This window comes from Cottoperca gobio, chromosome 1 (assembly GCF_900634415.1).
Source record: "Cottoperca gobio chromosome 1, fCotGob3.1, whole genome shotgun sequence".
Classification (NCBI taxonomy): domain Eukaryota; kingdom Metazoa; phylum Chordata; class Actinopteri; order Perciformes; family Bovichtidae; genus Cottoperca; species Cottoperca gobio.
In genome coordinates, this window is record NC_041355.1 from 9,876,813 (window position 1) to 9,899,392 (window position 22,580).

At 42.9% G+C, this 22,580-nt stretch overlaps 1 protein-coding gene across 1 annotated transcript in view; it reads left to right on the plus strand.

Annotated features, from left to right (window-relative positions):
* The window catches only part of slit2 (slit homolog 2 (Drosophila)), an 86,868-nt gene that overhangs the window by 43,686 nt on the left and 20,602 nt on the right, over positions 1 to 22,580 (plus strand). Inside the window, 15 exon segments of the mRNA XM_029431680.1 lie at positions 8,206 to 8,277; positions 9,326 to 9,397; positions 10,254 to 10,325; positions 10,534 to 10,550; positions 10,553 to 10,693; positions 11,139 to 11,277; positions 13,028 to 13,099; positions 13,251 to 13,322; positions 16,938 to 17,009; positions 17,407 to 17,550; positions 17,971 to 18,134; positions 18,614 to 18,637; positions 21,457 to 21,607; positions 21,768 to 21,842; positions 22,075 to 22,218. Of these exon segments, the coding sequence (XP_029287540.1) occupies positions 8,206 to 8,277; positions 9,326 to 9,397; positions 10,254 to 10,325; positions 10,534 to 10,550; positions 10,553 to 10,693; positions 11,139 to 11,277; positions 13,028 to 13,099; positions 13,251 to 13,322; positions 16,938 to 17,009; positions 17,407 to 17,550; positions 17,971 to 18,134; positions 18,614 to 18,637; positions 21,457 to 21,607; positions 21,768 to 21,842; positions 22,075 to 22,218 (1,431 nt within the window).

Sequence of the window (22,580 nt, forward strand, 5' to 3'; positions counted from 1 at the left end):
TATGATGTCACTGACCAAGAGTTTGTGGTAACCCAGCGGTCTGGCATCACGTCCAGCGGTGGTCATTTTAGCTGTGGTGTGTGTCTGTGTCTACATCTTGTGTGTGTTTTGGACACTCTTCCAGGCAAAGACAGCAATAAATGTGGTCATAGTGCTGAGCTGGTTTTAAAATGCACACACACACACACACACACACACACACACACACACACACACACACACACTCACACACACACACACACACACACACACACACACACACACACACACTCACACACACACACACACACACACACACACACACACACACACAGTCTATCTGTCACATAGGCAGTGTGTAGGTGTTAGAGCTGGGGTTATTGACTCATAGAGACGGAGACGGCAGCGAGCAGCGAGTGAACACACTGCTATCGGAATACGATTAATACTGTCTGGCTGATGGATTAGACTCATTACACAGGGAGCAGGGCAAAGGAGGGCGGTGGAGGGTGGAGAGGATGTGGGAGAGAAAGAATAAGGGGAGATAGAAGAGAAGAGAGGGAAAGGAAGACAATCAGGAACAGGAGGAAAAGATGATTGGAGCAAGGTGAGGGAGAGAAATGTCAGGAAGGAAGTGAGATGTAAGACATATAGACTGGAAGGAATCAATGGAGGGAGACAGAGAAATCTAAGATGTGACATTAGAAATCATTGATTACATTAAATTCCTTTGTGCTTAAAATATCAAAAGAGTTTGAGGGAAAGCAAATCTTTATTAATCTATCATACTTGTGTGACAAAAACCAAGCCATACAGCTTCTCGCAAAGCGAAGAGGTTGAACTCCAAATTGACCAGCAGAGGGCGATCGAAGCGCAATATGCTAAATTAATTCTTGTCAATCGCAGATACAAGTTAAGTTACGTATGAACAATACAAGTCATTATGGAGAATATTATTATATATATTATATATTTAGAGTTAGAATGTTGAGGTATCAAATTTAGGATGGAAAGCCACTTTAGTCTATAATGGTTTATGTCATCATGATTACTTGGTAGCTAAACTCACTAGAGTTAGCACAACAAGTATTGCACACCACTTGGCCAATGCGTACTTGTTTGCTCCTGTGTGAGCTAGGATTTTAAAGAATGACAAATAAAGTTCACGTAAACAGCACCTCCACTACGAGAATTTGCTTCAAAACGTGCGCTCTCCCTTGGACGCTGGTCTTCCTCAAGCTTTTGTCCTCACGATTGTTTGTAGTTCTAGCTATACACAGTTACTCTCATTTCTTCTTGTGTTTTTTCTTCTTATGATGTAGAGCTGCATGTACCTGGAGACTGATAAGCAAGTGGGCTACCTTGTTCAGTGAACTCATGTGCGTGTCACACTGAGCTACAAGAGATCACGACTTTATCACGTACAATGGGCTCAGCCAGCTGCATAAAAATATATCCTACAACTGTGACTTTCAATTGTACCCTGCTTCCCTTTCAAAAGTCTCCGCAGAAAGACATGAGGAGCAGTGTTTTCTAACATGTGAGTTGGAGGAGCACAGGTGCACAGTATGACAGGCCTTTCTGCTGAGGCAGCTTTAAATCTAAATATCATCATCAGATGTTTAGAGGGAAACCATGTCTGCATTGCTAAGTGCTTCTCAGATCTCCTCATATGCAATTACTGTATTACTGCAAGCCACTGTCCATTTATCCTCTGTGTGTGTGTGTGTGTGTGTGTGTGTGTGTGTGTGTGTGTGTGTGTGTGTGTGTGTGTGTGTGTGTGTGTGAGTGTGTGTGTGTGTGCAACACATGTATTCCTCACTTGTCTATAATTACACATGTAAACATTTCTGATGATGTCATGGTCTCAGACCGCTGACTAATCTGTTCCTAGGCTGGAAAGAGACGTAATCAGTCTGGTTTTACACATGCATGTACACACACACACACACACACACACACACACACACACACACACACACACACACACACACACACACACACACACACACACCATACATGATCTTTACTTTTTCAGCTTTGTTTTTTTTTACCAGTTAATCTTTCCAGATAGATGTGATCAGAAATGTCTGTTGAGTATACTGTTTCCTCAGCAACAAGACGCTGGTGTTACAAGGCTTTGGAGCTCACTACAAAACGATTGGTAGCTGAATGGAAAGAGCAGGAGCTATTTATGTAGGAAATCAGTAGGCAGAATGTAACATTTCTACTAAGTAATCATCTTGGCTTTCCTGTCTGTATTCAGGGTTCATAGGAAGAAACGTTGCAGAATAAAACTCCTTAGCAAAGCAGCGATAAGAAAATAACACAGCTGTTACCACACACGCTTTTGTAAACTGAGCCCTCTGTAATGTTACAACACACACATACCTTTTTCTGGCAGACTGCCATACTGGTAGCCAGACAGGCACAAAGGGGACATCCTCTCTGTCAAGTCAAAATGTCCCCTAGGTGTCCACCCTGGTCCAGTAACCATAGCAACCGTCTTACCTGGCATTTAAAGTGTGTGTGAGCCGTGATGAGGAATAAAGGAAACAGACAATGAGATGTGAACAGAGGGGAGAGGGAGGACAAATGCAGATCTGTCATTCATGAGCAAAGTCAATATTAGTTTAGAAGAGAGCGACTGAAGAGAGGCTGTGACGGTGTGTGTGTGTGTGTGTGTGTGTGTGTGTGTGTGTGTGTGTGCGTGCGTGCGTGTGTGTGTGTGTGTGTGTGTGTGTGTGTGTGTGTGTGTGTGTGTGTGTGTGTGTGTGTGTGCGTGCGTGCGTGCGTGCGTGCGCGTGCGTGCGTGTGTGTGTGTGTGTGTGTGTGTGTGCGTGCGTGCGTGTGTGTGTGTGTGTGTGTGTGTGTGTGCGTGCGTGTGTGTGTGTGTGTGTGTGTGTGTGTGATTCTGCATAATAACTTCAAAGAGCAAATACTAAAGAATCATTTTTCTTATCATGTCGAGCACACTCTGCCACCCAAGACTTCCAGGATGCACCATCACACTCTCCACATTCCCAGGTGCCAGTCCTGCCCCAGTGTGTTCAGTAATCCTCTGCATTGTCTTCAGCTAGCCTCCTCTCCTCCCTCTCCGTTCTCTCCCTCATCTCCTCTCTTTTCTTTGGGAGTCTTTCTCCTCCTAATTGCTCACAGAAGTGTGATCTTGGGGGTCCACTTCATGGCATTGCTCCCTGAATTAGATGGAGGATCCACACACACAGTCTCATTTTAGTCTTCCTCCATGATCATCCCGTCCTAGAAACGCCTCTACCAAAACTCCAAACTCGTTCCTTCTCTCGCAAAGTATCCGTCTAGTATCTTTTACATTAAGATTTTCTCAGTCTGTCCATCTCTTCCTCACTTTCTCTTCCTTTTTTCCTTTTTGACTCTTTGCCCATTCACACATTCTTATACTTAATAGGATTAAGGTCTCCGAAAGGGATTTGAACAAGATGATTAGTTTACTGCTCTGCCAACTCTGGCTTGTACCCTGCCACACACACACTCACACACCCACACACACACACACACACACACACACACACACACACACACACACACACACACACACACACACACACACACGTATATAGATCCACGGGAACTCCGAGTTTGCTGGATCTGGGAAGAATCTTGTGGCAGTAGGGCACGTACAAAAGAGGTTCAGAAACTGTATAACAGTAGGTGAGAGTGTGTGTGTGTGTGTGTGTGTGTCCAGTGTGAGAGCAGGGAGGAGGGGAAGGATGAGGGGTGCATGTGTGAGAATTGAGTGCTGCTCTTTCATGCCCAGGTCTTCTTAGACACGCAGGGCGTCAAAAGCCCCTCTCACTCTGAAAAGACCCTTTAGAAAAGCAGCACTAAGCTCTTAACACTGGAGACCTGACTCTGTCACGCACACACACATGCACACACACACACACACACACACACAAACACACATCCTGGGCCACCAGAGGTGAGAAAAACGTACAAAGAGGAAGGTCAGAAGATTTAGAAAAAGATGACGTCCACACGATTTGGACTAAATCTGAAAAAACATTATGCATTCATACTTTCCTCCAAAGCCTTGTCTGTGAAAATAATCATAAATACAGTTCAATACCAACACCTGTATTATGAGATCAGCTGTACTGACATTTAAACGCGTGATCACATTTGGTTACAGGTGACAGGACGATGTCTTCTTACGTATCTTACTACAACACTGTGTTTTAGCAGGCTTACATTATTGTTTCCACAAAACCTTTGTTTTCCCTGTTTACATCTAAACGTGACGTTGGCGTTTTCAGATTTCACATAATGCGTAAAGTGGAAAAGATACGTATTCCAATTTATTCAGCCTCCTACGGTCAGAATGACGATGAACTGTGTGACAGTTTAGCTGAGAAGGGACACAAGATTTTCAGTCACTGCACCTGTGAACCGTAAATTCAGAGCATGTATATCATTCTGCAGCACCGTGTGTGTGTTTGAGTCTGTTTTCCCACTTTACAACATGGCAGTCTGCTGTCAGCTGTAAGTTGTCAGCAACAGTGTGTGTGTGTGTGTGTGTGTGTGTGTGTGTGTGTGTGTGTGTGTGTGTGTGTGTGTGTGTGTGTGTGTGTGTGTGTGTGTGTGTGTTTCAGAAGGTTCTTAACTTAGCAGCGTGATATAGTTCCTGTGTGGATTTAATACCTCCGGCCCCTTCAAACAAAAACACACGCATGCACGCACACACGCACACACGCACATGCACACACACCAGGCTCAGCAGGAGCCTCTTTTAATGAAGGTAACCTCCCGGTTTAGGCACAGGGGCAGAGGTGAGGGGTTAAACTTTGGGGAAGTCCAAAAGCAAGACCAATTTCAGAGAAAAGAAAGAGAGAGAGAGGAAAAGGATGGAAAGGGGAAGTCAGAGAGAGAGCCACAGAAGGATATAGGAAGAAAGAGAGGGAAAGTGGTGGGTGGGACATCTACCAAGTCATTTAACGAAAGATGAAATTGAATCAGGTGCCTTGGCACTAAACTGAGAAAGAAAATCCACTCCTAAGTCCCTAAGAAGTCAATTTCCTCATAGGGGGAAAACCTACTATTCACCCTCCCCATTCTCTCTCTCTCTCTGTCTCTCTCTCTCTCTCTCTCTCTCTCTCTCTCCCTCTCCCTCTCCCTCTCTCTCTCTTTGGTGGTCTGAGTGATGAATAGGGTTGAGAGTGGCCTCCTGCACTTCCTTAAGAGCCCGACACTAACCCAAGCTGCCAATCACATGTGTATGCATGTACTCTATGTGTGTGTGTGTGTGTGTGTGTGTGTGTGTGTGTGTGTGTGTGTGTGTGTGTGTGTGTGTGTGTGTGTGTTTGTGTGTGTTTGTGTGTGTGCGTGTGTGTGTGTGCTGTCTCTCTCTTGTTGTAGATCACAGGGACATGAAAAATCAATTTCCAATCATCTCAGTGCATCAGAAGAAAAATGTATATGTCAAACATACACACACACACATACACACACACACACACACACACACACACACACATATACAAACTGTACACCTCCTCTTGTGTGCCATAGCTGCATTACTAAAATTGTGGGAGTTAGTTGTCCGCTCCCGAGTGAACAGGTAAAGTGTTTACACACTTTGGCCAACGTTAGTCGACCATGTGCTGTCGTTTACAGTGAGGTCTGTGTGCGGCCTAAAACACAGACATACAAACTGTCAAGCTGTCAACTCCTTAAATATGACACATTAACAAGTTTTTACTGATTTCTACATCCGATAGGCAGATGAAGTTGATGCAGACTGCAGGTTACATACTCTGCCGTGTGTGCGTAGGGTTAAGGAGCACTTTCACTGTGTTTATTTGGTTTTAGAGTTCCAGTGACTAAAGGAGCACGGCTGTTTTCCAACATCCCCCCCCCCCCCCCCCCCCGGTCCTGTAAAAACAGTATCAGGATACACTCTATTTGATTCAGACCAGCCGCTCTGTGTGTCTTTGTGTGTGCGCACTCATGAGGAAAAGCACACACATGTTTGTGTTGTGTGTGTAAAACAGCAAAAGTAAAGCCTCTTTTTCATCTACCTCTGTTTCTTAAGTCTTATTCAAGTATCATGTAGATTGATCCCGGCATCAGAGAGCATTGAAACGTTATCTGAACTTGCCGTGTGTGTGTGTGAGTGTGTGTGTGTGTGTGTGTGTGTGTTTGTGTGTGTGTGTGTGTGTGTGTCCTGTATCCATCAGACTGATAACGGTCAGATCATTGGCCATCTGTCTCCTGTGTGTGTGTGCAGGTACAGATTCATATGCATATGTGAAGTCCACCTTCAATAAATGAGCTAGCAATGTTTATTTATGTATGTATAAAGAAGTTACATATTCAGTGGTTTGAATTCTGTGCAACAATTATTTTGCCAAAGTTGATGTCTTCAGCTTGTTTGTTTTGTCCAACTGAACGGTCCAAAATCTAAAGATATCCACGTTAGCATGATTCAAAACAGAGAGAATGTTTGTGTTTGAGAGGCTGCAACCAGAACATGTTTGACATTTTTGCTCAATAAACGACTTAAATGCTTAAAACTTTATTGCATTTTAGCTTTGATAGTTTTTGCCAAAAGCAACAACTTTTTCAGTTTTGTTAGACCAACCCTAACTCTAACCCTGACTGACGTGGACGCAGAAGAGAACTGCAACAACACTTCAGCTTCTTACCCATAAAACCTCCCTCCTATCTACAAGCACAGACACATATTTGTTTTGCAGAGGAAAAAGTACACTAAGTAATTTTCGCAGGCTTGATGCTAGTTTGCTTTCAACTGTAGCAGTTTGAACATCTTAAACCTTTACCTGCAGATGTCATGATTAGCGGGGAGGTCCTTTCCCCCCATTACCTCTGAAAACATCTGTCCATTTGCTAATAGCTACATTTACCAGAGAACGTTTGCTTACATTGTGTCTTTGACCCCTGCTGTCTCAGCTGTCAATCAAAAACCTGAAGAGGCGTCTTCACATTTGATTGAAATCATTTTATCATTTCAGTTCAGTTTCTCTGTCATTTTGTTCATTATTAGAAACCAACAAATTCAGATATAGAAGCAGCAGGTGGAAACACGGGAGCTGGATGATACCTGCAGTACTGATTATACGATCACACACGCAGGAATGTGAGGAATGTGGCTTGGCATTAGCTGTTAGCCGATTAGCATGGTGGAGGTCACGCTGCCACAGTCGGGGTCAAGAGCTGGGGGGTCAGTGGTGAAAGGTCAAATAGTCTGTCTGGAACCTGGGTCTGTATTGGCGGCGGAACACACACACAAGCTCACTTTCGAGCAGTCAAAGATGTAGAGATGTGGAGATTTATTGATTTGATTTATTTTATTTTTACTTGCATTTCATATCTGCACACTCCAGACAGCTGATTTCAATCTCACCCCTCTTCTTAACATTACTTTATTTATATTTGTGTAACATCTCATTCTATGTAAGTATTTGTGTGTACATCTTTCGGCACCTTTGTGTGCGTGTGTCCTTCACTAAATCAAGTTGTTATAGATTTAGTTCATGTGAGACACCTGTTCATGGGTTTGAGTGTATTTATGTGCACGTGAGTAAAGAGGAAAATGTCTGCATATGCGTGTGTGTGTGTGTGTGTGTGTGTGTGTGTGTGTGTGTGTGTGTGTGTGTGTGTGTGTGTGTCACCGACTGCAGTAAATATAGTGTTTTTCTTTTTGTTTTTTTGCTGTTTTCCAAGCTGCGGCTTAGTTAAAGTGGCTGAAAATTAAATCTCTGTAAACCCTAGCGTACACACACACATCCATCACTCACCCCTTAAAAGCAGGGGAAGGAGGGGGCGAGGGAGAGATGAGTGGGAGAGTGAGAGGAAGAACAGGAAGCTCTGTGGGAAGCGGAGGTCACTAGTGCCCCCTACAGGTTTTGTAAGCATTTATAGCCTCTTATACCTGAGTTGGATGGATGTTCAAGGCAGACGATTGAATTGCGTCTGCCTACAGATATGTGGACACTTATCAGAGGCAGCGTTTTTTGTGACAGCTGATTATATTTGGCGAAGGAGTGCTTTGTGTGCAAGGAACTCAATTTTGCAGATGATCTGTCTGACTGAAGTTCCCCCGCTGCATTTTGGTGATTACTTCAAGTTCTTGTGCTGCAAAGCAATTGGCTCTGTGACAGCTTGGCTTAACTCTCTGCCACCTTTCTTTCTTCTTTCTCTTTTCTACATCTTTCTCTTTCTGTCCAGTGATCTCAGCGAAAACCAGATTCAGGGGGTTCCAAGGAAAGCCTTCAGGGGAGCTGTGGAGATCAAGAACCTGTAAGTGGCAATACTTTCTGTGCATGTGAGTGTGGTGTGTGTGTGTGTGTGTGTGTGTGCGTGTGTTGCATGCACGTCTGTCACTTGCTTTTAAATTTGCAAATGTGCAAAACCCCCATGTGCCTGTGCATCAATATTTCATTGTGTTAAATGTCATGTGCCTCCTGCTTGCTGTATTGACTGGCACCGCTGCTCATTAGCAGCTGCATGTATGTGTGTGTGTGTGTGCGTGTATGTGTGTGTGTGTGTGTGTGTGTGTGTGTGTGTGTGTGTGTGTGTGTGTGTGTGTGTGTGTGTGTGTGTGTGTGTGTGTGTGCGCGCTTCTAGCATTTCTGTTGTTTTCTCTTTTCGTTGTTATTATGATTGAGGATAATTGTTGGTCTTTTCGCAGGTAAAGTAATTGCCCAGCAGTAATTCTAGAAATATGGATTTTTCAACTCTTTGGCTGCATCCTGTTTTTTTTCCACATCAGATAATTTCTTTTTATAAATGCCTTGCAATTATTGTAAAAGGACAGGACAGTGTGTGTGTGTGTGTGTGTGTGTGTGTGTGTGTGTGTGTGTGTGTGTGTGTGTGTGTGTGTGTGTGTGTGTGTGTGTGTGTGTGTGTGTGTGTGCGCCCGCATTAGCATGCGGGTGACAGCACATGATTTACTGTCCTTATGTCTTAATTAAATTGTTTCAGCAAAGCGATTCTGAGAAAAACGGAGAGAGAGAGAGGGAGGGAGAGAGAGAGAGAGAAGAGGGAAGGAGGTAAAGAGCAGCGCATACAAATTAGACGTCAGATAGAAGAGAGCAGGATAGGGGGTACAGAGAGAAATCTGTTGAGAAATACATCTACAAAGAAAATGAGCTCAGGAGACAGAACTAAAGCAAAAGGGAAAGTGAGTGAGTGCGAGGGAGACGGAGAGAGATTGTTGATGAGTTGGCTGTCTGGCTTCAATTTCATCTTAACATATACTGTACGACACCTTTACATCTTACATATAACTGCTTCCTTCTTTCTTTCTGTATTTTGTGTATTTATGCATGTGTGTGTGTGTATGCAGCCAGTTGGACTACAACCACATCAGCTGTATCGAAGATGGAGCTTTCCGAGCGTTACGTGACCTGGAAGTGCTGTGAGTACCTGTTTATTCAGTTGCCCCGCTAACGACAGCAGAGCTTTGATGAATGATGAATACTTACAGCAGTGGGATACGGAACAGCTAATATCCTCGTTGACCTTTGAAAGACTGCAGTGCCTTTGCAGCTGCTGAAAACGGACAGTTTCATGTATTTTCAGAAATGACACTTGATGCCTGATCACGGAGTATCACTATCATCTTATACATTCATTTATTGGTCACCACGTCCTGAGTGCCACTGTCAACCTGACTGAGAAACTTTGATTTTCTTAATGACAGATATTACTTTTTTTTAAGTCAACATTTCGGATCATTTGCAGCACAAAGATGCACAAGCAGCAGTGTGAATGCAGAACTGAGTTATGTGCCGTCAATTTCACTGACACCTAAATTTGTGATTTTCACTGAATGTACAATTTTCTTGTGTCCAGCCTGTGCTTTTTAATTGTTTAAATGGTTTTAATTATTTAATTAATTACAGTCAAGCTTACTAGAAAGACACTGTTGTGTCAGTTTTCAGTGTCATTTCAGCCAATCTTGAATCTAATCACTTCAAGATTGAATGATTAAATTATGTTTATGCTGTGTCTGGAAAAGCAAGGTACATGAGGAGCTAGTTAGAAGTAGACTCTGTAGGGGTTAGTGACGGACACAATTTGGATCTATCGAGACTACTTAATGAAAAACAGTTTGTCAGGGGATTTGTCAGAATTAAAATTATCACTGATTACATTACAGAGTCCGAACTTTGCTGACTAAGCCACTTCTCCGGTGTTCTGTGTACTGTGACTGCCAAGAGAGTCCAATGAGTCTATATGGCGTTGTGTTTTCTGCTCTTTTCTCCCCTCAGCACCCTCAACAACACCAACATCAGCCGACTGTCTGTGGCCAGTTTCAACCACATGCCGAAGCTCAGGACCTTGTAAGTGGGTACGCCACAGTTTATTTGGTACATTTTCTAACCATACATTTTCATCTGATGATCGGTATCAATCTACCTCACCACTCCTTCTGCCATATCCAGTTTATTGTCTCTCACCACATGTTTTGAGTTGTCCACCCCCCCCTTCTGTAATCGACAATGCTCTTCATCCCTCTCCTCCTCCCTCTCACCTCCTCTCCTTCCCCAGTCGCCTGCACTCCAACAACTGCAGTGTACTGCACGTGGGCCCTGGCTATCAGATGGCGCGACGCGACCCCGCCTGGGTACTCTACTCCAATGCATGGCCCCGCCCCATTTGAGGGGGCACAACGTGGCTGAGGTGCAGAAGAAGGAGTTTGCCTGCACAGGTAGGTTGAGAGGAATGTTTGCTTTGTTGTCTACTTCGTGACTTACATCCGCTTGCTGTTTTACTTTAGCAAACCCATTTTTGCTTTGTCTCGTTTTGCTTTTTCTCACTGTCTTTTGCTCATGCTTTTCAAGATGGGGACGAAGGCAAGTACTCATCTTCTATTGCATGGCTTGGCTTTAACCCCACGCGCTGCACTTACTGAAATATGTAATGATCAGATTTTCTGTACAGCACTTTTATATAAAAAGAGCACAAGATTGACAAACAGTAGATAGACAAGGTCACATTTAAGGACAGTATCGCTCTCACCTGCACACTGGCTGCTGGTTCACACTTTGATTTTCTTCGCTGAATTCTGTCAGCTTCAACATCCTTTGCCTCTGGGATTAACACCAAGCATAACTATTATCCATGGATAATATTGGCCCTCTGTCTTTGTGTAGGTCACCAGTCGTCATCATCTTCCTCCTGCAGTGTGTTACAGTGCCCAGAGTCATGTACCTGCAGCAACAACATCGTGGACTGCAGAGGGAAGGGACTGACAGAAATACCCACCAACCTGCCTGAAACCATCACTGAGATGTAAGGCACACATGTATAAGTACACATACACACCTGCTTTACTCTACATGAACAAACATAGCATCTTGCCCCCAAACTCCTGGACTCAACTCTCGGTGCAGTGATATTTCTCTTGCTCGATCACCGTACTTCTATCTCCATCTCTGCCTCTTTCCACCTTTCTGTTTCACTACTTCTCTTTCTGTCTGTGCAGTGGAATAAAACCACACATCTGTGAAATGAGAAAGCCTGGTCATGCAGCTCTTCCCTGCTTAGGAAAATAATGAAGGGATGAGGGAGAAAGAACCAAAAGATTAACGTGAAGGACAAGGCTAATCATATCTCTATATAAAGGGGGGGCATCAAGAAAATATAGATATAAAGGGACAAAGTACCAATCAGAGCTGTGCACTTGACTTAAAGGTGGAGTCAGCGATTTATGAAAAAGATTGTTGACATTTGTTCAGTGCACATATAGAACAGACAGCTAGCAAACCCTGAGGAGATATTTGTTGAATTTGACAAAAAGTATATTGAATTAGAATCACTGACTGCAGCTTTAAGACACATGAATGAGGACTTCCGACGTGACTTGAACGAGACTCCTCTGAGACTTAACTTACATGAGATTTGACTTCAAGTCTCAAGTTCTGGTAAAAATCCTGTAAAAAAAATAAAACGTTACAGAGCTATACAGGCCTTCTTGAATCTTGAATATTTATTTACTAAGTCTAACCATTGATAGAAATGTGTTTCCACTCTGTAAAGAAAATGGGAATAGTTCAAATGCGTCGTCATTCTAGTGCTAAACATATGGAGATTGTGAAGACTTAACTTGGACTTGTCTCGATTGCTTTTAGAATTGACTTGAGAGCTGCCATGACTAGATTTGAGATTTGACTTCAACTTATCTTTGTTGACTTGAGACGTGACTTGAGACGTGACTTGAGACGTGACTTGAGACGTGACTTGAGACTTGACTTGAGACGTGACTTGAGACCTGCTGTAACTTGGATTTGTATCGATTGATTTGAGAAGTGACTTGAGATGCTTTGACCAGACTTGAGATTTGACCTAAACTTGTCTTTATTGATTTTAACTTGACTTGTACTTACTGTGATAATCCTTTAAAACATGACTTGATTCAAGTCAAGACTTCACAAATGGAATTGCACCATTCCTTTGACTTGAGACTGTACTTTACCTAAATTACATAAAAACAGAATACAATACAACACAAAACAAAACAATACAATCCCCCTGTGTGTTCAATCAAAGATGTAAGTAATAAAGAAAGGACTGGAGTGTAGCTGAACAGCAGAGAACAGCAAATGAAAAACAAACTAATTTTAGGGAAATGTTTCACAATTGAATGGTTGGTTTGCAAATCATGTTCCACCGCCTTCCTTGTCACGGTGACTGAACATGTGAAATGTTTAGAGAATGGTTGTTTGGGTCCCCTGAAACTCTCTTTCTCTCTCCTGGCCTGGCTCGGTTTGTTTGGGCCGCAGAGTCAGACTGGCACTTAATGGAACACTGCCCAGATAGTTAAGGCTGTTTGTGTGTGTGCGTCTGACTATACGCATGTTAAAGAGGGCAAAAGATCAGAGAAATGTGACAGACGTTGGCAACGGTCATCAAAGTGCCTTATCTGGGAATGTTCCCGTTAGCCAGAGCCCCCGGGAATGAGCAACGATACAGCATAGATAGCTCTGTGATAAGTGAATGTTAAAGTCGCTCCTCAATGGTCTGTGTGTATGTTTGGTTCCAGACGACTGGAGCAGAACGCCATCAAGGTGATCCCAGCTGGAGCCTTTTCTCCTTATAAGAAGCTGCGCAGGATGTGAGTAGATGAGGAGATTAATTTATTTTGCACCGTCAACCATCAACACATGGAGGTTTGTGTTGACCTCCATGTTTCACTTTGTATGTCTCTCTCTCCCTCGCTGACTCTCTGTCTCTTGTTTCCTTTTCTTTGACTCTGTTCTTCACAGAGACTTGAGTAACAACCAGATATCAGAGTTAGCCTCGGACGCCTTCCAAGGTCTGCGCTCCCTCAACTCTCTGTGAGTACTGTGTGATGTGTTTGTATTTAAGATGCAGTTTACATAAAACACCACACAATGGCCATTTGAATCTTTCGAGGAATATCTACTGCCTTTAGCCAACATAAAAAGTAGTTGCCTATCATAACTTGAGTTTTTGTTTTTGTTGTTTTAGCCGTCACCTCTGGCTGTTCATTTCTGATATCTGGGAACACAATTAAATCCCTACAACAAAGCGAGCAAGTAGTGCAAGAAACACAATCAGACAGCTTTAACACATCCAACAGTTAAAGAAAGTTAAAAATTAAATTAAAATAGCTAAAATAGCTTTTAATAGATCAACGTTAGATTTTTGCGTTAATCAGATTTTGTTTCAATCCAGCGCCTGTGAAAGTTTTTTGGATGTGTACCCTTGAACCTGTTTATACTCAGTCCGATACTAAAACCATTCAATCAGAGTTTTAGCTAATATTAATGTCTGATCTTATTTTTATTGACTTTTAAAAGATTAGCTAAACATTACTTTTCCCATCTCATCCCCAAATCCTTTTAAGATTTAAAAAGGGAAAGCAACAGTAACCAAGTCTGGCTAACCTGGGGGTTTGTTGCTGATCATCTGACTGCTCATGCTTCTTTCCCTGTTGGACAACTTATCTTAATATTATGGCTAGAAATAATGACCAAACTAACGGCTAGTTGGCCAAAACTAAGAAAACTAGAACCATCCTTTGACAGTGGAGCTGTTGGATTCTCTGCAGCCTGAATCTCAGGTCGGACCATCTGCTTTGCGTGTGAAGCTTTGTGAAGGAAGGCGTAGCGAGCAGCAGATGAGGGAGTGAGGGATGTAGGGTTATTTCATGAAGGAGTTATATTAAGGTCTCGTCTCTCCAAAGTCAATAATTCATAGATGCTGAATTGCTGAATGGAGGCTTCTGCCACCTCATTACACATTCACCACAGAGAGAATGGGACACACACATTCATGCTGACACACCACATACTGTATGATTTTCACATTATAAACTGCACTGTGTGTTCATTGTGTGTCAGGGTTTGGTTAGAGAGGATGTAAATGAGCCATCGATTTTGTCTGTGCGTGTGTGTGTGTGTGTGTGTGTGTGTGTGTGTGTGTGTGTGTGTGTGTTTTTGTGTGTCTGTGTCTGTGTGTGTGTGTATGTGTGTGTGTGTGTGTGTGTGCGTGTGTTTGTGTGTGTGTGTTTGTGTCTGTGTGTGTGTGTGTGTGTGTGTGTGTGTGTGTGTGTGAGTGTGTGTGTGTGTGTGTGTGTGTGTGTGTTTGTGTGTGGATGTCTGTGCACACAAAACAGTATGTGCTAATGTGTGTGTGACATAAATGAAGTGCGTTTCCCAACCTCAGGTCTCTCAGGGACAGCCACTCAGCACAATGAAATAAAAGCCAATCTAAAACACATGTCTGTAGACTGCCTACATACACAGCTCAACTCAGCGTGGAGCGTGAAGATGACTGATAGCTCTCCACAGTGTGTGCGTGTCTGTGTGTGTGTGTGTGTGTGTGTGTGTGTGTGTGTGTGTGTGTGTGTGTGTGTGTGTGTGTGTGTGTGTGTGTGTGTGTCTGTGTGGGAGTCTAAGGTATTTGTTGGGAAAGCCAGTGGCAGGCTCAGCCTTGACCTGTTTGTGTATGTAATCTGATGTATTTATGAAAAGCCTTACTCTGATAACGGCGTACATTACCGTATTTTCCGCACTATAAGGCGCACTTAAAAGCCTTTAATTTTCTCAAAAAGCGACAGTGCGCCTTATAATCCGGAGCGCTTTATATATGGATTAATTCTGGTTGTGTTTACTGATCTCGAAGCGATTTTGTGTGGTACACGGCGCTCTGTCAAAATGTTTTAGTACGACTTTTGTAAACTACAAAGCCGCACTGTGCTGCCTATTTCTATGTTTATAGAGTTGGGACATGTTTTTTGACTCAGAGTGAGCACTCCTTGATTTGTTGGTTTGCTGGGGGCGTGTCAGAGTGAGCGCTTCTGCTTTGCGAGGATCTTTGTTTACGGAGCTGCGAGATCAACACGTGGAGCAGAGACGCTAAAAAACTGTGTTTGTGTCTGTGATGCTTGAGCCTTGGAAACTATTTGTCTTTTTACGAAGTAAAATAAGAACAGTAAAGTCAAGAAAGCAAACCTTGCATCTTTATTGGAGGACTTTTGCATGTTAGCTAACTGTCTAGCTACGCATAGGGATACGCGCTGTACTTGCATAACACGCACCGCTTGCAGCATTACAGCTACCGTAGTCAGGAGCGTCGCGGAGTAATACATACTGTGCTTCACCATAATATTACAGTGTGTGTGTATAAGGACCCCAAAATGGCACCTGTCAAGAGACACGCTTACGACGCGGACTTCAAACTCAAGGCTATCAGTCACGCAGTAGAACATGGGAATAGAGAGAATTCAACATTAATGAATCAATGGTACGGAAGTGGAGGAAGCAAGAAGACGACGTTTGATTTGGCGGTATCAGACTGTTTTTTTTACGTGTTACAACTGAACAAGGTTGGGAGTTATTGTGAATACGCTCATTAACGTTTGAACAATGTTGAGTTATTGTGAACACGTTTAATAAAGTTTGACTGACTGACTTATCTGACTGTTTTGTTTCGCTTAATGCGCCTTATAGTCCGGTGCGCTTTATATATGAAAACAGATCGAAAATAGACCATTCATTGACAGTGCGCCTTATAATCCAGTGCGCTCTATAGTGCGGAAAATACGGTACTCACACTGGAGCCAGATTTATGGAGGAGTTTTTTTATTGTGACATTTAGATGAAAAGTGTTCAGAACTAGTTATAGTTTATGTCCGTAGTGTTTACATACAGCCAGGTGTTGGCACAAAGGCACAGAGTCTTTAGGGGTTAGCATTTTATTGATGCTTTAACTTGAAAGCCAAATGAGGAATAGAAAAAGAGAGTCGTATCATTCTTGATTAAGGTCTTATCATTTCAGGTTTTAATGTTTTACTCTGGATGTTTATTTCTTCTCTTAAATAAAAAGCCGAAGTCCCGCTCCTTAAAGTTTTATGCTGCATTCACGCAATGTCGGCAGAATTTGAAAAACTGTAAAACCTGTGTTAAAGCCTCATTCCAAGATGGTTACACCCATAATTAGGCTTGTAGTCACGCTAGATAAAAAGCCTAAATGTGTTATTTTCATTGTGTTATATATCTGGAGCATATACATATTTGGTGAAACCAGAACAATCATTTTTATTCGTGTTAATATTGGATTTTAATAAGATACTACTAGTAGCAATTTGCCGCAGATTTCGACATTTCATGGATCTTTAAGTAGGAAATATTGTAGCTGTCAGACATTCCTCATACGTAACACTCAGAATTAAAGCAGTTATTCCCACAGGCTGCTTGCAATCAAGGTAGAATTTAAAGTGAACGCAGCTTTCACTGGCAAAGAGTGGCAGGAGCTGCATTTTTTGAGCACTAACAAAAAATGTATTTCTGCTAGTGGAACAGAAAGTATTGGGAAAGGGTTTGGCTATCATTTCAGTATATGCCGAGTGTTGATATTAATAGTATTACTGGATAATATGTGTGGTCTTATTCATATCATATTAATGCAGTGTTTGTGCTCCACAGGGTGCTATATGGGAACAAGATCACTGAGATTTCCAAAGCACTGTTTGAGGGACTATTTTCTCTGCAGCTATTGTGAGTAGACACACACACACACACATGCACACTCACACACACACACACACACACACACACACACACACACACACACACACACACACACACACACACACACACACACACATACACACACACACACAAGTTGGAGTTGCAGCTAAGAGCTCACGTCCACATCTCATTGATATTCTGCTGAAAAGTGCTTACCTAAAACATTGTCATCAGAGTGGAGACATTGTGATTGAAAGCCATGACCTGTAGCATTTGAAACACTCATTGAAGAATGATAACAGGATAAACCTTCATCCCCCAACTCTCTCTCTCTCTCTCTCTCTCTCTCTCTCTCTCTCTTTCTTTCGCTCTCTCTCTTTTTCTCTCTCTCGCTTTCCTTCGTGCTGTTGATTCTTTCCTCCAGGTTACTGAATGCTAATAAGATAGCGTGTCTGCGTGTGGACGCATTTCAAGACCTCCACAACCTCAATCTGCTCTCACTATATGATAACAAGCTCCAAACCATCGCCAAGGGGACGTTCTCGTCGCTAAGGGCCATACAAACGCTGTATGTACACACACACATACACACGCATAGCTCAGTGTAAAAAAAACACTTCAATATTATTTGAAAAAACAATATTGTTTATATTGTTTGTGGACATCTTAAAATCAGCTGTAAACATCAGGTTTTGTTATCAGCTTTGATAATTATAATAACTACTTATTTTTAAATACAACTTCCATCAGTAATGTTTAAAACTACACATTATCTATAAGAAAAGTCAACGCTTTCAAGAGCCAATTACTAATCCCAGAAACACCCTGTTACTTTTGTGTTGATTGACAACTAAATATTGTTCTGATATCTTATTTACGTGTTTGTTTTTGCCCCGTGTGTGTGTGTGTGTGTGTGTGTGTGTGTGTGTGTGTGCGTGTGTGTGTGTGTGTGTGTGTGTGTGTGTGTGTGTGTGTGTGTGTGTATCAGTCATTTAGCACAAAACCCGTTTATCTGTGACTGCCATCTGAAGTGGCTGGCAGACTACCTGCAGGACAATCCCATCGAGACGAGCGGTGCCCGCTGCACCAGCCCCCGGCGGCTCGCCAACAAACGAATTGGACAAATCAAGAGCAAGAAGTTCCGCTGCTCAGGTATAAATACATGTGGCAATGTCAACACATTGATCTTTGATTATTGATGTTTCACACATGTACAGTAAACACATTATTATTCAACTAACGCTCATACTACAGTATTTTGTAGACTAATCGATTCGTTGATTTAATGGACAGATCTGTAAAACTGAGTTTTCTCTGTCCTGTGTTCTCATTCTGTGTCTTCCTGCTGGGATTTTCCCTCAGCCTCTCTTTACTAACCTCAACTCCCTGTTTTCAGCATTTTCTGGCATCTCTCTCTCTCAGTTAACACACACACACACACACACACACACACACATACACACACACACACACACACACACACACACACACACACACACACACACACACACACAACCAGTGAGTACTTTCTTTTAGACTAGCCTTTTGCTATTTTGTGGTTTGTTCACTTTCACTCTCTCTCTCTCTCTCTCTCTCTCTCTCTCTCTCTCTGTCTCTGCTCTCTCCATTAGCTAGAGAACAGTATTTCATCCCAGGTATTGTACATCAAGCATGTGCGTGAGCGTGTGTGTCTGTGTGTGTAAGACACTGTTTGGTCCATCACGGCGGATGCTGCACACTCACACTCTCTCGACACTTGTATGAGTGACTTGCCTTGACTGACACCTTTTGAATGCCAAGACAATTTCTTTTAATGGTCTAACGTACATCATAATGCATCACGTCTGACCAGACACCAGATAATCACACTCTTGTTCTTGCACTGGGTTTTCGATGGTAACCTTAACCTTGACGATAGCAGGAGAAAAGACATTGAATTAATAAGCTCAGGCCGCTGTCAGCTGGGCACTCCATGTGAGACTCTGTATAAATGAAAGTATTGGTACAGCGATCACATAGACTATATTTGATAGTCCACCTCACTTCTTACCACATATAATGATAGCTAATGTATGAGCGTGTGTCCGCGAGCATCTGTGTCTGTTTCGCCCACTGCAGAACATCAAAAGGTCACGCAGTTACCATGCTCAAAGGGGTGTTGGGAAATATGTAAATCAGACATGCATATGAGATCAGTAGCATGGCTAAAGGCGGTCATTAACACTGCAGCACACAGAGGAGGCATGGTGTGTGTGTGTGTGTGTGTGTGTGTGTGTGTGTGTGTGTGTGTGTGTGTGTGTGTGTGTGTGTGTGTGTGTGTGTGTGTGTGCTCGCTGCAGTCATTAAGGGGGACAGAGGTTTCAAAGCCCAGATACTACAAAGTTGAATAATTTAAGAACATTTGCAGTTGAAAAGTTGAATACCCATGTATTATTCTGTGATACAACCTTGGTATCGTGCCTTGTATCAATACATCTAAAATCCTCTCGTTTATTTGCATCATGCCCCCTATTCCACAATGTATTATTTTGGATTAATTCGTAGTGCTGTTTGGAAAAAAAATCCACAAGACAAAATAATGTGCTTTGCACTGCATAGTGTTTAGAACTCTCTAAATGTTATTGTTCATCGGTTATGTTGTTATGTGTTCTTTTCGTCACCCCAAAACAAGTTTGAATCAGTCGTGCTTCAAGCGAAGGAGGCCGGGATGTGTGTTGGATGAAAGCACCCACCAAATGTCATGTTATTTCAGCACGATTCTCTCTATTCACGAGTCATTACACCTTTAAATGAATCACTGCCTGAGGACTGAACACGAAAAAATAGCAGCATTTTTTCTCAGTTTTTTTATCCCTTTTCCCCCGTACTGTTCAAATAAACGAGTGAAATCCCTTCTTCTTTCTCCTACTGCCTCTCTCACACACTCAGGAGTACACCATCCTGTCGGCTGTAAGTAACACACACACAAACACACTCGATTCTTGCGTCAGCTCCGAATCCCTCACCTCTCGTCCCCTGAGCCGGCCTCTGACCTCTGACCTCTACCACCCACAGTGACCTTTGACCCCTCTGTGACTCCTCTTGTCCGTTTACAAACAACAACAATATTTACATTTTATTACACAATGGCTCATGTATTTCTTCTCTTTATGTTGCTCTTGTGTATGTGTGTGTGTGTGTGTGTGTGTGTGTGTGTATGTGTACATGTTTGTTGGTAAACATGTATGTGTGTGTTCCTAGAAGTCATGGCTTCTCTTGCCTTCAGTGCTGCTGTAACTCTCCTCCCACTCCTCTATAGCTGCTGCTCTGTTCCTGCTTCTCCTGTGTTATGTCTGTGAGTTTCGATGTCTTTAGATATTCCAGTCTACCTCCCCTGCTTTTTCTTTACTGTACTTTCCACCCTGTCTGATAGTATCCTCTTCTTCTCCTCCTCCTTATTATTGCTCCCCTTCTCTTTTATTCCAATGTATACATTTCCTCAAGCAAGACACCTCTGTCTTTCTCCTGCTTCTCAGCCCTCATCTTTCCATCTTTTTCCCTTGCAGTCTTCCTTTTTTTTTATCCTTATGTTTACCTTACCATTTCCTTTTCCCTACTCTCCTTACCTTCTCACCCTTTTCTCTCCCCTCTTCTCTTATTTTCTATCCTCCACTCTTCTTTCTCCTTTCCTCTCTCTCCTTCTCTTTCCTCTTCTTCTCATCCACCATCGTCCTCTCCTCCTCTCTCCTCCTCCCCTTCTCCCTCTGTCCTTCCCGCCCCCGTGTTCCAGCGGAGGAGCAGTCAGTCAGCAGGTTGTTCCTTTGTGCTTGATCTAACCATGTGGCTGCCAGGTTCCTATAGTGGAACATGGTTCTGTCAAGCACCATGGAACGGCCCTGCAAAACCCTACAGCATGGCCGAGATGCAAGAGAGTAATATCCTGTCACCCCCTGTCTGTGTGTGTGTGTGTGTGTGTGTGTGTGTGTGTGTGTGTGCGTGTGTGTGTGTGTGTGTGTGTGTGTGTGTGTGTGTGTGTATTTGTCTGCTATGATCTAAATTATTGATGCTGTCTGGTTTGTGCTGTTATTTCTAACACTAACAGTTTCTTTGTAGTCTGACAGGACAGAAAAACAAACTATGTTTTTGTGGATACTTGTGTGTGTGTGCCTATATCCACATCTTGACAGTGTGTGTGTGGTGTGTACTTGGCTCCTTTTAGGCTGTGATACAACATGCAGCATTTTGAAGTATTGCTCATGGGGAATGTTGCATATGATCACAATCAGCAATGTTTTTTGAACATGTTTGGTTCAATTTGACAATTTTCAAACAAAAGCAGCACAGCCCCTTTGCATGTCGAAATTCTTCCATTGTATCACAACCTTCTCTCTGGCCATCCGCTGTGTTTTTGTTGGAACCGTTGCCAGTAAACGCTGGGGTTCGACTCTTGCACAATGAGGGCATTTGGTGACGTTGTGCTCGTGATTGTGATCAGGTACTGAAGACTACCGCAGTAAGCTAGGAGGGGACTGCTTCGCCGACTTGGCCTGCCCTGAGAAGTGTCGCTGTGAGGGCACCACGGTCGACTGCTCCAACCAGAAACTCACCAAAATACCAGATCACGTTCCTCAGTACACCGCCGAACTGTGAGTCACACTGTGTTTTTCTACTACAAAGTGTATCTGTGTGTGGTATAGAGGAAACCTCGACAGCCTTGATCTCCTCCTCCTCCTCCTCCTCTGTCTCCATCTCTTCTGTTGTTCTGTCTCTTTGTCTCTGACCACCTCTTCTGTTCTCTGTTCCTAGGCGTCTGAACAACAATGAATTCACTGTGCTCGAGGCGACAGGGATCTTCAAAAAGTTGCCTCAGCTGAGGAAGATGTGAGTCAGACATGTTATAAACGTAGTGGGAACAAAGAGTCACATGTGGTTGTCTCAGGTCGCACAGAGAAAGCTATGATTGCACTTGTGTTGACACAGAAATCAAAATGAACCATATGTATTTCTCTATATATACCTTACCACCTTCTATTCCTTCTCCTACTAATACTATTCCACCTTGCTGTCTTTGTCCTCCTCTTTTACTGCCTTCTTACCTTTCTTGCTCCTGCAGTAACCTGAGTAATAACCGTATCACTGACATAGAGGAGGGGACATTTGAAGGAGCCTCAGGGGTCAATGAGTTGATTCTGACCTCCAACAGACTGGAGAACATACACCACCGCATGCTGAAGGGACTCAGTGGCCTCCGCACACTGTGGGTACATACACACACACACACACACACACACACACACACACACACACACACACACACACACACACACACACACACACATTTACTTAAATGCATATGCAATCACATTATCATATAAACTATGCATGCAATATTCAAATATGGTCTCACATACGTTGACAATGACCACACAAACATTCAAAATAAAAATGTGAGCATGCATAATTCACAGGTTTATATTATCATGAATATATAATCTATTTTTATAGGATTTTTTCCTGTGAAAACCAAATACATTTAATAATTTTTGCCTGTCTCTGCATGTGTGTGTGTGTGTGTGTGTGTGTGTGTGTGTGTGTGTGTGTGTGTGTGTGTGTGTGTGT